Below are 14686 nucleotides of genomic sequence, written 5' to 3'. Positions count from 1 at the left end.
ATGAATAGATCAGATTAATTACTTGCCATACATAATTTGAGCTAGATACTTTATTTTCATATATCCAACAAAAAGTAATTCAACCGATGTTCTCAAATTGATTCTACATTACTTAGACGCTTCAAAGTTATCTCCAACTCGGTTCAATCCATAAAAACACTTACCACTATTGGTACATACATATTAAATCCAAAAATAAGGTAATGAGATAAAACCACTTATTTCAATAAGTTAGAAATAAATCTATGAATTCATTTTCTATAAATTATAAGAATATATATCATTTTAATTTTTTTTGGGGACTCTTGTAATCATAAATTTTGTTTGGGTGTACCGGAATTTAAATATAAATAAAAACATAAACTTGTGTGTTGTTAAAATAAAATAAAAAATTATAATTTATAATGGACTGTAATTTATTGTCAACTGTTTATCTCTTTCAAGAAAAGTAGTATACTTGGTTTTGACCAACTTGTTTTGTTTTGTTTTGTTTTGTTTCCAGTGAGAGAGAAAAAGAAACGCAATTCTTATTTTCTCTCTAACTTCTTCTGTCTCTCTCTGAGGCTTTTTTGATGGAGTTTGTTGGGAAAAGCGTGAAGAGAGAGTTTGAGGGAATTGGAATTGTGTGTGGTACTGTCAAATCCTATGACTCTTCTTCCGCTTCCGTCGAGATCCAATATGATAATGGTCTTTCTGAGTACTTCAATTCTGCTCAACTCCCTTCCCTTCTTCAACACGACCTTCATTACCACAACCCTCGCAAACCTATAAAACGGCGTCGTTTCCGTCATTCAAGTGAGATTGGAGCAAATTCAGGTAATTTCAGTGATGATTTCGTAGCTGAGGATCTTCAAATTAAGGGGAATTTGGGAGTGTGCGCTGAAATAGGTTCTGACTTTGATACAAGGTTAGGTAATGGAGGGAATCTTGTTGGAAATGTGAACTCGAATGGGGGTGAAGTGATTATAGGAAAGAGTGTTAGGTCTGAGGAGTGTTTGGATCATAAGAGTGTATCTTCTAATGAGAATGGGCTTGATTTGAATGCTAGGATTAATCTGAATGAGGATTTGAATCTGAATGAAGGGTGTACTGGTAGTTTGAAGAGAAGGGATTCATTTGATTTAAATTTGGGTGTGGATGATGAGGAGAATAGTGGCAATTCGGATGTTAATTATTTGGGCTGTTCGGGAGGGCTAACATTGACGGAGGATCGTAACATTGATTTGAATATGGAGGTATGTGAAGAAGTTACGGAAACACAGGGTGATGAAGTCAATGGAAATGAACATTCTCTGGTGTATGCTTTGTTTGATAAGATAGAACAGACTAATATTAATCAGAAATCTATAGAAGGTGATAGTGCTTGTGGTAATCTCAATGATGTCTCCAATGCAAACAAGTTGGAGGTAATTCATGCTTCCACCGAACATGCAGCTAAAGATGCCGCTACACATTTGATTGTGGAAAGTGAAGGTGATGCTGGTAAAGGAGATATATCAACTATTGACTCTCTTAGGGTTACAAGTGCATTTTCTGTTAAGGATAGTAATTATGTGGAGGTTCAGCAAACTGATAATAGTCCTTCTGATTATCTAGGTAGTAGCCGAAGGAAGAGAAGAAAAGTATCAGATAATCTAATAACCACACCACCGACACTTTTAAGGAGGAGTTCTCGCCGGGCATCAGCTAGAAACCAGGTTTCAGGCACCATGGCATTGCAGGAGACGGATGATCCTTTGTCGTCCGGTGTACCCAGTTCCTTAACAGATGAAAAGCCGGTAACCACTAGTGATGAGAAATATGAGCAGTGCAATCTTCCACCACCAAAGTTGCAATTACCCCCTTCTTCTCAGAATTTGGATTTAGATGATCTTCCTGTTCTTGAACTTTTTTCTATTTACACTTTTTTAAGATCTTTCAGTACTATATTATTTTTGAGTCCATTTGAGTTGGAGGATCTTGTTGCTGCACTGAAGTCTGAAACCCCCACTATATTATTTGACAACATCCATGCTTCTATTTTGCAAACTTTGAGAAAGCATTTAGAATACCTTTCCAATGAGGGTTGCCAATCTGCATCCGATTGCCTGAGGTATATTTTGTTTAAATTGCAATCTGTTTAACTGTTATCCTGTCCATATAAGTTTTGCATTTTTATATTTTTATTTTCATGTAGGAATCTTAACTGGGATTTCTTGGACTTGGTCACATGGCCCATTTTCATGGCCGAGTACCTTCTGATTCATGGCTCAGGATTTAAAACTGCTTATGATCTTAACCACTCAATGTTTAGAACTGACTACTGCAAACAGCCTGTAAATGTGAAGGTTAAGATTCTTCAGTACCTTTGTGATGAAATGATTGAAGTGGAAGCCTTAAGGTCAGAGCTTAACAGAAGATCTTTGGCAACTGAGACTGATGTGGGCTTCAATCAGAATACGTATTTTGACACTTTTAAGAAAAGAAGAGTTGTAATGGATATGTCTAGTGCCTCTTGCTCGACTGAGGAGATTGTGGATGACACCACTGACTGGAACAGTGACGAGTGCTGCCTCTGTAAGATGGATGGGAGCTTAATATGCTGTGATGGCTGCCCTGCTGCGTTCCACTCAAGGTGTGTGGGAATCGCAAGTGACAGTCTGCCCGAAGGTGACTGGTATTGCCCTGAGTGTGCAATTGGGCCACACGGGGCTTGGATGAAATCGCGAAGGTCACTTCGAGGAGCAGACTTGTTAGGGATTGATCTTCATGCCCGTCTTTATTTTAACAGCTGTGGTTACCTATTAGTGTAAGTGTGTAGTTATACTCTTTTACTTTTTCTGGATAAACTTACATATCAGTGCCCCCACCACTAGTTTTCTACTCTCAGCTTGCCAAATGTTCTTTCGTAAGTGACATCATATTCTTTTATGGGAAATGGCGATGTGACTTTCACTTGGAATTTTATGCTGCTTGCTAGCGTGACCCACCCTTTTCTCCCATGTACCAGACAAGTATGCAGGGCATCTAGGAGGCAAAATGTTGATAACCTGCATTTTTGCTTGTACATGTCTTTCCGATCATTCTTTTCTATAACAAACTGTCTCTTCCCGAAATTTATTTTTGCCAGTGAATGATTCTGAATTTTGAAGTGGATATGATGTTATTGTGAAAAAATGCAAACCGTAGTACCATACTGCTGGTGTGTAGTTCATGTTTAATTTTAATTATTTCCAGGCAAAAGTCGTCTTTTTTTTATTATAAACTATTTGAACCAGAATTAGTTAATTCAAAAACACAGTTAAACTGTTATGTTCTGCTCTCTATTATCTTTGTATATTCTTACTTTATTTGCATGCTGAAACCCATGCAGGTCAGACTCATCTGACACAGGCTCCTTGTTCAACTACTACCACAAAAATGATATACATGTAGTAATTGAAGTTCTAAAGTCTATGGGTACTTTGTATGGAAGCATATTAATGGCTATTTATGAGCATTGGGATATCCCTGCCAACTTAAGTGCGGGGACTAGTAACTTGGTAGTCTTTAAGCAAAGTTCCTGCAAAAACGTCCATATGAGTGGAAATTTGAACAAAAATCGGTCTGATGATGAAAGAAATTTTGATGAAAATCCAACTGTTGACTGTTCTACTTATCCTGGCCAAGAATTTCCAAAAGCTGGGACCCACTTAGATTCAATGACAACTATAGAAAGTCCTTTTGTTGCTTCAGAAGGGTTAGCTGATACCACAAAAATAAGGTCAGGGATTGAGAATGTTGAAATATCTGGGATTTGTGACTCCAATGGATCTGGTGTATCCTTGAATCAGTTTGGAATACCAGAAAAACACCATCCAGTTGGTGATTGTTCTTTGACATCTGCCAGCTTAGATGTGGGACATAACATAAACTTAAGATCTGTGGGTGTCAGCTGTAACCCCTCCACTGACAATAAGGATACCTCAGTAGTGCCTTGTGGAATTGACTTCATAAACTACTACAGCTTTGCCCGAACAGCCACATTAGTTTCAGAAGAGTTGATATGCAAGTCACCTGAAAAGATCAATGTAATGTCTGAAGAGGACATAATTTCGGACCAAGCAAAGGCCATTATGAAGAAATCTTCAAATTTTTGTTGGCCAAGTATTGAAAACCTGAATGGAGCTGCTGAAAAGGAAAAATGTGGGTGGTGCTTTTCTTGCAAAGTTGCTAATGATGACCGGGATTGCTTGTTTAATGATGTGATGAAGTCTGTTCTTGATGTGCCTAATAATACTTTAGTCGGACTTCAATCCAGGAAGATCCATAATGGACATCTTAGGGCAATCATATGTCATATTGTTTCCCTTGAGGACCGGTTACGTGGGCTTTTGTTGGGTCCATGGTTGGATCCACATCAAACCAATCTTTGGCATCAGGAACTTATGAAGACATCTGATTTTCTTCCTGTTAAACGATTATTGCTCCTTGTAAGAATATGCTTTCTCTCTGTCAATTATTTTCACTAATGGCATTAGTACTATGACTGTCTCATGTCTCGTTACAAGCCATGAACAAACTTGTTTGACATAATTGGTCACCTCATTTTTGCTGTTCACACTATTTTAATTATTGACATGCATGTGTGATTGAACATCACGGTGTTGTTTGATTCATGTAGCCTACCACACCTAGTGGCAAAAGGCTTGACTGTTGTAATGTTGCACGTGTTTGTGATTGAAAATTTTAACTTAGATAGTGCCAAGGGGTTTTATGCCCTTTTTTTCTTGTATTATTTGTTTATTGCAAGGTTTTTTGTTTTTTTGTTACTTTATTTGATTAAGTTAGAACGTATAAATGGAAGGAGAAGGGAGAATGAATATTTGGAGGGAGGAGGACAAGAAGAAAGTGGAGAAAAAAAGAGCGAAGTTTTCTCAAATATGCAACAGATCTGTCCAATCTTTGTACGTCAGTAATTGAATTTCCCTTTAAACAAAGATGAGCAGTGCACCATTGAGGAGCTATAAACACATAAGTTGCAAAGGTACTCACTTGAAAATATGAACTTTCTTTAAGACTTATCGCCGCTGACCATTCCAAGGTATAAGAGTGTAGTCATTGTTCACCAATAACTCATAACAAGTTATTGTTGGAAGTCCCACATCGCTTATGTTAATTCCTAAAGTGCGGTTTATATACTTGTTGGCACACTCCACTTAATGCCAATTGGTGTTAAGATGGAATCTAACATGGTATTGAAGGTAAAGCTCATTCGGTCATTATGTCGTGGGCGGGAGCTCATTTTCATGTCACCAATAACTCATAACAAGTTATTGTTGAAACTTGGAAGTCCCACATCTCCTAGGGTGCGGTTTATATACTTGTTCGGATACACCACTTAATGCCAAATGGTATGAAGTTAGAATCTAAAATGGTATTGGAGCTAGAGCTCATTCGGTCATTCCATCATGGGTGGGAGCTCATCTCTCCGTGTTGTTCCGTCATTTATCGCTTGTTTTGGTAGGCATTTGTGGAGGGGAGTATTGGTAGTCCCACAACACCTGCCTCAATTCCTAGGGTGCAGTTTATATACCTCTTGGATGACTCTGCGTAATGCCAACTGGTTTTAAAATGGAATCTAACAATTATTCCATAAGAAGGTATCTCATTATGATTTGAATAAATGTACTGCACTTTTTAGGTGGATATATGCGTAATGCACATATCTAAAAAATGCCGTATGAGGTCTGACACTGTTGGCTTGACCTTAGAGGGAACCTTGGGTTTAAGTCTCTTCGCCAAAAAGTAACCTTTTATGGTTGGGAGAAAATGCCAAAAGATTCAACTGGTCAAATTCGCTTATTCAGATAGGACAAGAGATGACTATAATCAACCAAAGGAACATGGTTTCTGATTCTTCAAGTTTCTCAATCACAAAAGGTCTTGGGGAATTAAGCTTATAAATCCAAAATTCGCACTACTTTGATTTGGTTTTGATATAGGGCCTGACTGTAACATTAAAATGCTTTATAATTTAAAACTTGATTCAAACAGTTTTATCTAATATTATATTTATTGGAAAGTTGCAGAAAAGGAATTCTTGGCAAAAAATAATTCTAGTTAACCATTCCTCGAATATGGCTAATCATTTGGGTTGTTAACTGTTCCTGAATTGTAAATTTGTTAAACACAATTTTGAATTTTTCCTCTCCTTAGTAATTTTAATCAGGGTCTTAATCGGGCTTTATGATATAGATAACTTGGTTACTAGTTTTGTCTTGCCCTGTATGAGTGATATAATTGCTAATAGACAATTACTAGTCCCGAGCAGGTGGAATGGGTCTTTAGGTACTCTGCTCATAAATATGTTTGTTTTTGTTTGTGTTTCATATGTATAATCATATATAGCTACATAGTTGTCTATTTTATTTGCTGTATGCTTTTATGGTGCATTTGCTAACACCTCTTTTAAAGACAGCTACCTAAAATGTCCTCTGTCTTTTTGGATTATGTTATTCTCCGTTTCATTTGATCTTAATATTTTCTATTTGAATTGGGATATCTAACACTCTAATTTGAAATTCCGCAGTTAGAATCCAATCTGCGGCATTTTGCACTCTCGGCAGATTGGTTGAAGCATGCAGATTCTGTTACTACTATGGGATCATCTACTCATATTGTGGTCAGTTCATCACGCACGTCTTCAAGGCATGGTATTGCAAGGAAAAGGGCCAGATATTCAGATGTTGAGTCCAATTCATCTTCTAAGGCTGCTAGTGGTTTGGGAATATATTGGTGGAGAGGTGGGAGGCTTTCCCAACAATTGTTTAATTGGAAGTCTTTGCCTCGCTCCTTGGTTACCAAGGCTGCTAGACAAGGTCAGCAAAATTTTCTCCTTTGTATATCATGGATGGTCCCCACCTAGTGGGATTAAGGCCTGGTTTTGTTGTATATCATGGATGCTGGTTGTGTTAGGAGACTATTCATCTTAATTATTATTTGAAACTTTGAATTCTGCAGCTGGGTGTAAAAAGATACCAGGTATTTTATATCCTGAGAATTCAGACTTTGCAAGGAGAAGCAAATATGTAGCCTGGCGAGCTGCTGTTGAGATGTCAACAAGTGTTGCACATCTTGCTTTACAGGTATGATTACCGGCTTGCCCAATGCTCTTGACATGTCTATTTACTGAAACTCATTGTTAGTGGATGCTGACCCTTATTTTTTAAAAATCTTTTGAAAATCTAATTGAAACTGTTACTAAATGAATGAGCATTGAGGATGCCAATATTCATCAAGCTCATCAAACAAATTATTCCGAAGAACACATATCTGAGAATGTGAATGTTAACATTTATGGACCACTGTTTCCAAACCTGAGCTGTGAAGAATACATATCTGAGAAGGTGCTATGCCGGGTTTAAGAATCTGCATCCTGTCATTTGTATTATTCCCCGTTAATTACTGTCTAAACAAAGGGTTTGATTTTAGGAAATTTTAGGGCCTAATAATATTTCACTGTTATCTGTATTTATTTTCACTAGAAGTAGAAAATATGAAACAAAACATCTTTGGTTCATCATTTTCATTTCTAATTTTATAAATGTAGTTCATGTTTTTTTGGTAATTCTTAAAATAACAAAACACTTTCAACTTTTTCAATTTTTACACAATGGTATTTTTTGCAATTTCAACAGAAGTTGCTCTCTTTTTTATTTCTCTATTTTTCCCTTCCTCTAAGTTGCAACATTATCTCTAGTCTCTACACACACCCTTGGTATTGAAAATTGAAAACCAAAATATTATACCAAATATGATTTCAAAAGGCTCAATACTAAACCAAAATAATTTTCAAGAAATGAAAATAGAGAGAGCGGCCCAGTGCAGAAGCTCCCACTTAGTGGGCTCTGGGGGTAGATGTATGCAACCTTATCCCGGCAAGCGGAGAGGTTGTTTTTAGGATTTGTGTCCGCGACCTCATGATCACTAAATAACAATCTTACCTTTGCGCCAAACTCACCCTCTTAGAAATGAAAATAGAGAATGGAAACAAAATATTTTCTGAAACCAATCAGGAGTTTTAGATTTCTTAACTGGTTTGTTACGAAATATCTCCCTAGTAGAGAAACTGAGAAACTGAAAATTAGACTTAAAAGTCTTCGTTGTTATTTTTACGCAAACATTGTTTTATAAAAAAAAACTAAAATGACTACTAAAAAAATGCTGCCATGCAACTAAGAATAGGATCCCAAAATGAACATGAACCAGGGTTTTCACTCAAAGGAAGCCAAGAATATCACATTCTGTTACCCTGAGTCCCTGACAAACCTTGAATGAGCCTGTGAATTGAAGTGATAATATGTAAATATATTGAAACGTGAACATGAATGCATGTGTTAGTGGCTTTCCATTCAATGTTACATTGTAGCCTTTTATAATTGGTAGAAGCTGAGGAGCATCTTTGTGTGTAATAAAGTTGTGACTTGTAATCCAAGATAAACTAATGTTTTCAGATTAGAGAGCTTCATTCAAACATAAAGTGGCATGATATTGAGAATAGCCATCCTCAGTATGTGTTGGACAAGGAATCTAGAAAGTCAACCAGGCTGTTCAAAAAAGTAATTGTACGGAGGAAGTGCATTGAAGGGGAATCTGTGAAATACCTTCTTGATTTTGGGGGGAAGAGAAGGGCCATTCCAGATATTGTTGTCAAACATGGTTCTTTGTTGGAAGAACCCTCAAGTGAGAGGAAAAAATATTGGCTGGACGAATCTTATCTTCCCTTGCATCTCTTGAAGAATTTTGAGGAAAAAAGAATTGTCCGCAAGTGCACTGAAAAGAAACATGGTAAAGTTATTGAGATTGGTAGAGTAAAGAAGAGGATACCTCGGGAAATGGTTTTCTCATATTTGTTCTCTAAAATGGAAAGATCTGATTGTCAACAGTGTGGCCACTGCAACAAAGACGTTCCAATCAGGTATTTGCGTATTCATTCATCTAGATAAGCATTTTGATGATATTTTTTTATCGCTTATATGTATACTATTTCTTTTGTTATTTGTAGTTTTATCTTGATAGGTTTTGTTTTTGTTTAGTTGAAGATATGTTTTCTTAAGTTACAGATTGTATTCCTCTCCGTCTGTTATATAATGAAGTAACATTATAAAGGTGGAAAAGGCCTCTAGGAAGGAATATTTGTTGCTTAAGTATCCTACCAAAACCTGATATGAGAACCCTAATTCAACCTAGGATACTCGTGGCATGTAAAACGAATGTACCTGAGAAGTAAACTTCCAATAATTGTTATTGATACTTGTTAAACAAAAAATCTAATATTACCACCAGCCCATCATCATAAATATTGTGTTTTTAGTAAAAAAATCACTAATATGTGCACTTGTATGATATGACACATGTTTCTGTAACATTTTAAAGATTTTTTCTGCGTATAAAAAAGTATGATGTAGAAGTGTTGAAGGGTCAGACTTATTAGGGTCTTTTTGGGTGAGTTGGAGGTAGAAAATAAGGAGATTGAAGGTTTATTGGGTTTATGCGATGGTTGATAATCTAGGGACAGTAGAAGAGTTAAGCTGGCTTGTTTTTCTAGTTTGGAGCATGTGGCCCAACCCAGCAGGAGTTTTTTTTATGAAGATTTGTGGAGGTTATTAAATATCAGTAATAGCGAGGATTTGGGTCTGAATGGTAGGGATCGATAATTCTTTTGTAGGTTGAAACATTGTTCAATAAATACTGAGTTATTGGAGTATTGATCCCTTTTTTCTAATGAATTTTACTCTAACCAATGTATCGTGTTTCTGTGTGACAAAAATACATCAGTGAGAGATTTAAATTCTTGTTTTTTGCATCTACCATATTTTCCGTGTTATTGTCACAACTCAAAATTAAAGGTTAATTGCACTGAGAAATATTTGCCTTATTCATTACTTAATTTGTTACTTAGTCATTAGTATACGTTTTTTTCTTAAATTAATGCAGGGAAGCTGTGAGCTGCCTTCATTGCAAAGGTTTGTTTTCTATCTTTAATCTGGCCTCTCTATTTTTCTACTGATCTTGATTTGCTGCTTGCAAATGGTTTTAATTGATTGACAATTTTTTATTCTCCTTTGAATCCAAAATTGTTATCATTTCAATGTCTTGCCTGTCAAATTCTTTGTATGGAAAAAACATTTTCAATGTTATTGTTTATGTATTAATAGGCAATAGGGTTTACTCATGTTTGTTTTGATAGAGTTGATATATAAGTTGTTTCATAATTTAACTTTTCGATATAAATCAAATATGAAACTGGTCAGTAACTACACAAGTATACAAGAACCAAGCCTTGTCCCACTAACGAGTTCGGCTACATATGTCCTTACATGGCCATATCACACGGTGCTGAAATGCGTACAGGGGTATTTTATTTTAAGGAAGAAGAGAAATTGAATTGGACATGCTAAGACTAAAAGACCATAGCACATGTGGATGGTAGATAAGTATTCTGTGAGTTCAATTGTCATATTGTACCCTTAGTTGATTAGAGCATTTGAAAAAGCTTGACAGATACAATGTATGCATAAATAAATTTGAGGTTGTGTACATAAAAAAATCACACCCTTCGTTCACATGATAGTTTGTTTATATGTGTTACTAAGAATTGACTAGTATTTTTCTTATGCTCTCTCTGATGGTTTTTCATCCTTGCAAGTTAAATGTTTTTTGTGAACTATGTTTGTACTCTATATCTGATTACACATTTTGTAGGATATTTCCATAAGAGGCATGTCAGGAGATCCCATGGTACGAGCACGACTGGATATACATATTCATGCCACAGATGCCAAGATGGGATGCGTGTAAAGGCTAATAATACCAGCAGAAGGAGAGTTGACTCAAAACTGCAGAAGATTCAATCACAGAAATGTAAAAATCTTCCCTCACTTTGTAAATCAGTGAACCTTAAGGGCAATAAAAAGGCATTGAGTAAGGCGCAGCAGTTAAGATCTCAAACCAATAAGAAGATCCCACCAAGTGTACCTCTTCGCCGTTCTGCTAGGAAGGTCAAATCCTTGTATCTGCACCGTCAAATGAATAGAGGTCATAAAAAAGGAATACAAAGTAAAAAGAATGTAGGACGTAAAAAAGGGACGCAAAGTAAATCCAAGAAGCTGACTTCTCAGAAGCCCAAGGCAACTACAGCTCAGTGTAAGACGTTGGCAGTAACTACTCTTTGTAAGAAAAGAACGAATATCTATAGTAGTTACTGGCTTAATGGTATCAGGTTCTCTACAAAGCCAAATGATGAACGAGTAATGTTGTTTAGGGAGAAAAAGCATGTTATCTCTTCTGAAGATTTTTCAGGCAGCCTTGATCATTGTAAATGCAGCCTTTGTTGTCTAGATGGATGCACTTCAAATTATATTGCTTGTGAAACTTGTGGAGGTAACTACTTTTCTTCTTTGCTGTTTGTTCTTCTCCCTCTTGGGCTAGGGATCCTGCTTTTTATAAATTCTACTTTTGGACATATATTAAAATCTGATACGAAATCACTATGCTTTTATGCAGATTGGTTTCATGGGGATGCTTTTGGGCTTACCCTTGACAATGCCAGACAACTTATTGGATTTAGGTGCCATGTTTGTCGTGATAGGGCTGCTCCAGTCTGCCCCCATATGAAGATTAATGCATTGCCTCGCACTGAAAGCAACATGGCAACTGAGTGTGCAGAGGAATTGTCTAATCCTGTTTCCCTCCAGCCATTGAGTGTGGTATGTTTGCCACTTTTAAGCTCAATTTTTTTTATTTGCTAGTGACTGAAGTGATAAAAGGTCAAATGAGCAAATCATGCACTTTATATTGTTATAACGAAAAAAATTATGGCTAAATTGTATCGTGTTTATGTCATATGTTCTACTTTACATAGGATTTTATAAGCGATTTAACCATATTTGTAAAACTATTGGAATTAGTTCTTAAGAGGGTTTGATTCCCAACTTGCCATGGGTTTAGCTTTGGTATCTTATCAACTTGTTGGGCTGTATATCTCATCGATTATTAATAATTCAACCATATTTGTAATCAGTTTTGGAATGAGTAGTTCTTAAGAGGATTTGATGCCAGACTTGGCTATGAATTTAGCTTTGGTATCTTATCATGTTCTAGCTGTGGTGAAGACAATTGTACTAAACTTCTCACGAATGCACATGAATCAGTAGGGTACTAGGATTAAAGAAAAATGGATTACAAGTGGAGTAAACAGTGGAATGGGTAGGTAATGGAAAGAAACTGCACCCAGTGAAGGCTTCTTAGTAAATTTACAAATCTGAATTCTTAACATTTAGTATCTCTCATTTGCTTGTGTTGGTTTTGGTTTCAGTCATACAAGCGAATGAGACCCATTTCTTTTATTTTAATTTTCAGATAAAACTTTGAAAAGCAGTTCAATTTTCAAGTTTGCCAAAAAAAGTAATGCCTGACATTTATGCTTGTTTTTAAAACTAGTTTTTTGTTTTGTTTTAGTGTTGATGTTTGTGAATAATACTGTCTTGGGCAGAATGATAGAGCTCGACCCGTTATGCAAGTCTATACTAGGAGATCCAAACACGGGATAAAGAGGGTTGAAAGAAGGGAGGAGGGTGGGAGTGGAAATTCAGTGAGGGAGTTTTTGGGGCCACAGCAAGAGGTTATTAACATGGAGAGTAAGAATGAGGGAGAGCAGAATGGGAATCATAACCAACTGGCCAGCTGTCAAGCCAGTATTGGAGGAGAGGAAGATTTGGGAACCACGACAGCTGGAAGAGGGGCGTTTGGAGGGATTGCTGCATGAGATAAAGGTAGATAAGAATTTTGGAAGGAGTTGGGAGGCCATCAGCGTGGTGAAAGAGACTGATCTCTGCATATTCTGTTATCTTTTTTCCTTTTCTCTAGTTTCTTTACTGTTTTTCGTGCTGTGTTGCCATTTTCTCAGAGTACTGACTAATCTGTTTGAGGGTGTCCTAGTGTTTGAGAATTATTATTCAGTCTCCCAATCCAGTTTCTATAACATAACATTTTAACGTCGTTGACACCTAAAACCATGACTTTGGTGTCTTTCTTTGGCCAATTATTATAGTGGTCCTTCAGTTGCCAACTTTATAAAAACAATAATTTTGTTGGCAGTTATGTTTTTTAGAAAAAATATTGGTTCGTTCTCTAGAGGATTTAGAGTTAGTCGTCAGATATTTCTCCCTAGGATGTGATGTCAATAATGTGCAGCTTATTGGTTTTATAGTTCCCCTTCTTCATGCCAAGACAACAGAAAACCTTGCAGTTTTTATATCAGTCTTACAATAAATAATTAAAAGGTATTTTTCCCCACTTGTCATTGCAGGTTTGTTGCAATTAGATTTGTGACTGTTGAATACGGTAGTTGGTTAGGTAGGAGCCTTCTAGTTTAATAGTTTTGAATCAGCAAGTAAGAAGTGGTATTACCTCTGTCCTTTTAAAATAAAATTTGTGTTAGCTAAAATGATTTTTTGTTGTTGCCATATGTGTGTATATTATTGCTAGCATATTGGATGTGTTCAGAAACGGGCTTTAATTTAAAGAGCCAAAAATTTGTTATATTGTTCAGTATGTACGTTATGGCTAAGTACACCATCCAATTAAGAAATAAGTTCTTGAATTTATTCAATGTGCAAGATTCTTATAATTGTTCTTTCCATTGCAGGTTTGATGATTTGTGTTGAAAAGATATGGTTGGACATGAGATGCCAGCCTCTTGTAGGGTTTGTTTTTCTCCCTGCATTTTTGTAAAAAAAGAAAGGGCATATTTTTTTTGTTAGACGGGTAGCTGTAGGTGGAAAGATTGGAGTCAGACTTCTGTTTCAATTTCAACTGTCCTTGAGAGGGAAAGAAGAACACTGAATCAACAAGCATGTTAGTATGAATGAAACAGGCTGAAGATAATTGTAATCAGGACACCATAGAGATAGTAGAAGTTCATAGTTCATACCTCAATTGCATTCGTAAGCATTATTCTAACCCCTTAGCATTCATTGTAGCAGCATTCTTCATTGTAGTTTCCTGAACTGATTTCTGTGATGCCCTCTCGGTTTAACTTTTTGCAAGGAATGGAATGTATAAATTATAGCCAGATAGTAAATGGAATATTGCTCTGTAAAAGATGTTTTGGGTAATGGATTTTTTTTTCCTGCTTTGGTATTTTTGTATGTTCATTAGTACTGAGGATTCTATTATACCCTTTTATGTGAAGCACTTGTAAAGTTGTAACTTCAACTGAACACCAAAGTAATTAAAATGTTAGTCTAAATAAAAACAAAGTGGCGTTACTCAGTAAAAGCGTGCGTTTCAGCCATGCTCCAAACTGTGCTCCTCATTGTATCTAGCTCTGTTTCTCAAATTCACAACCATGCTCCAAACTGTGCTCTTAACTATGCTTTGTTTACCCAACAAGGGAACAATGAGGTTGGGTACCAAAACCTGTTTGGTGCAATCTTGGATGCTCTGTATTATGCGCTTGAAAAAGCAGGGTCGTCCAATGTTAATGTTGTTGTATCTGAGAGTGGATGGGCATATGAAGGAGGAGTTTGAGCCAATGTTGAAAGTGCAGGAACATACTACAAGAATTTGATTAATCATGTGAAGTCCAAAGAGGCCTAATGGACCCATAGAAGTTTGCTATGTTTGATGAAAATGGTAAGGATGGTGAAGAAACTGAGAAACA

At 36.4% G+C, this 14686-nt stretch overlaps 1 protein-coding gene across 7 annotated transcripts; it reads left to right on the top strand.

The window, feature by feature from the left end:
• LOC109353160 (DDT domain-containing protein PTM-like) lies at positions 484-14126 on the top strand. 7 transcript variants are annotated; one of them, XR_002108433.1, is made up of 13 exons: positions 484-2092; positions 2177-2788; positions 3353-4451; positions 6551-6839; positions 6982-7106; positions 7242-7367; positions 8475-8938; positions 9958-9986; positions 10726-11403; positions 11527-11729; positions 12185-12228; positions 12382-12426; positions 12515-12625. XR_002108433.1 is itself a non-coding variant. In XM_019595355.1 (13 exons), the coding sequence occupies exons 1-12, from the start codon at positions 573-575 to the stop codon at positions 12785-12787; spliced, it is 5385 nt and encodes a 1794-aa protein (XP_019450900.1). In that variant the 5' UTR covers positions 484-572; the 3' UTR covers positions 12788-12794; positions 13670-14126. The 7 variants fall into 7 exon arrangements, 6 of the variants coding, with proteins under 6 accessions (XP_019450900.1, XP_019450898.1, XP_019450899.1 ...); XM_019595355.1 differs by lacking the exons at positions 12185-12228; positions 12382-12426 and adding an exon at positions 13670-14126 and having other exon boundaries at positions 484-830; positions 864-2092; positions 12515-12794; XM_019595353.1 differs by lacking the exons at positions 12185-12228; positions 12382-12426 and adding an exon at positions 13670-14126 and having other exon boundaries at positions 12515-12794.

The sequence above is a fragment of the Lupinus angustifolius genome, chromosome LG07 (assembly GCF_001865875.1).
Source record: "Lupinus angustifolius cultivar Tanjil chromosome LG07, LupAngTanjil_v1.0, whole genome shotgun sequence".
Lineage (NCBI taxonomy): Eukaryota > Viridiplantae > Streptophyta > Magnoliopsida > Fabales > Fabaceae > Lupinus > Lupinus angustifolius.
Note: the sequence above shows the minus strand (reverse complement) of the source record. Positions and strands in the feature narration are given on the sequence as shown.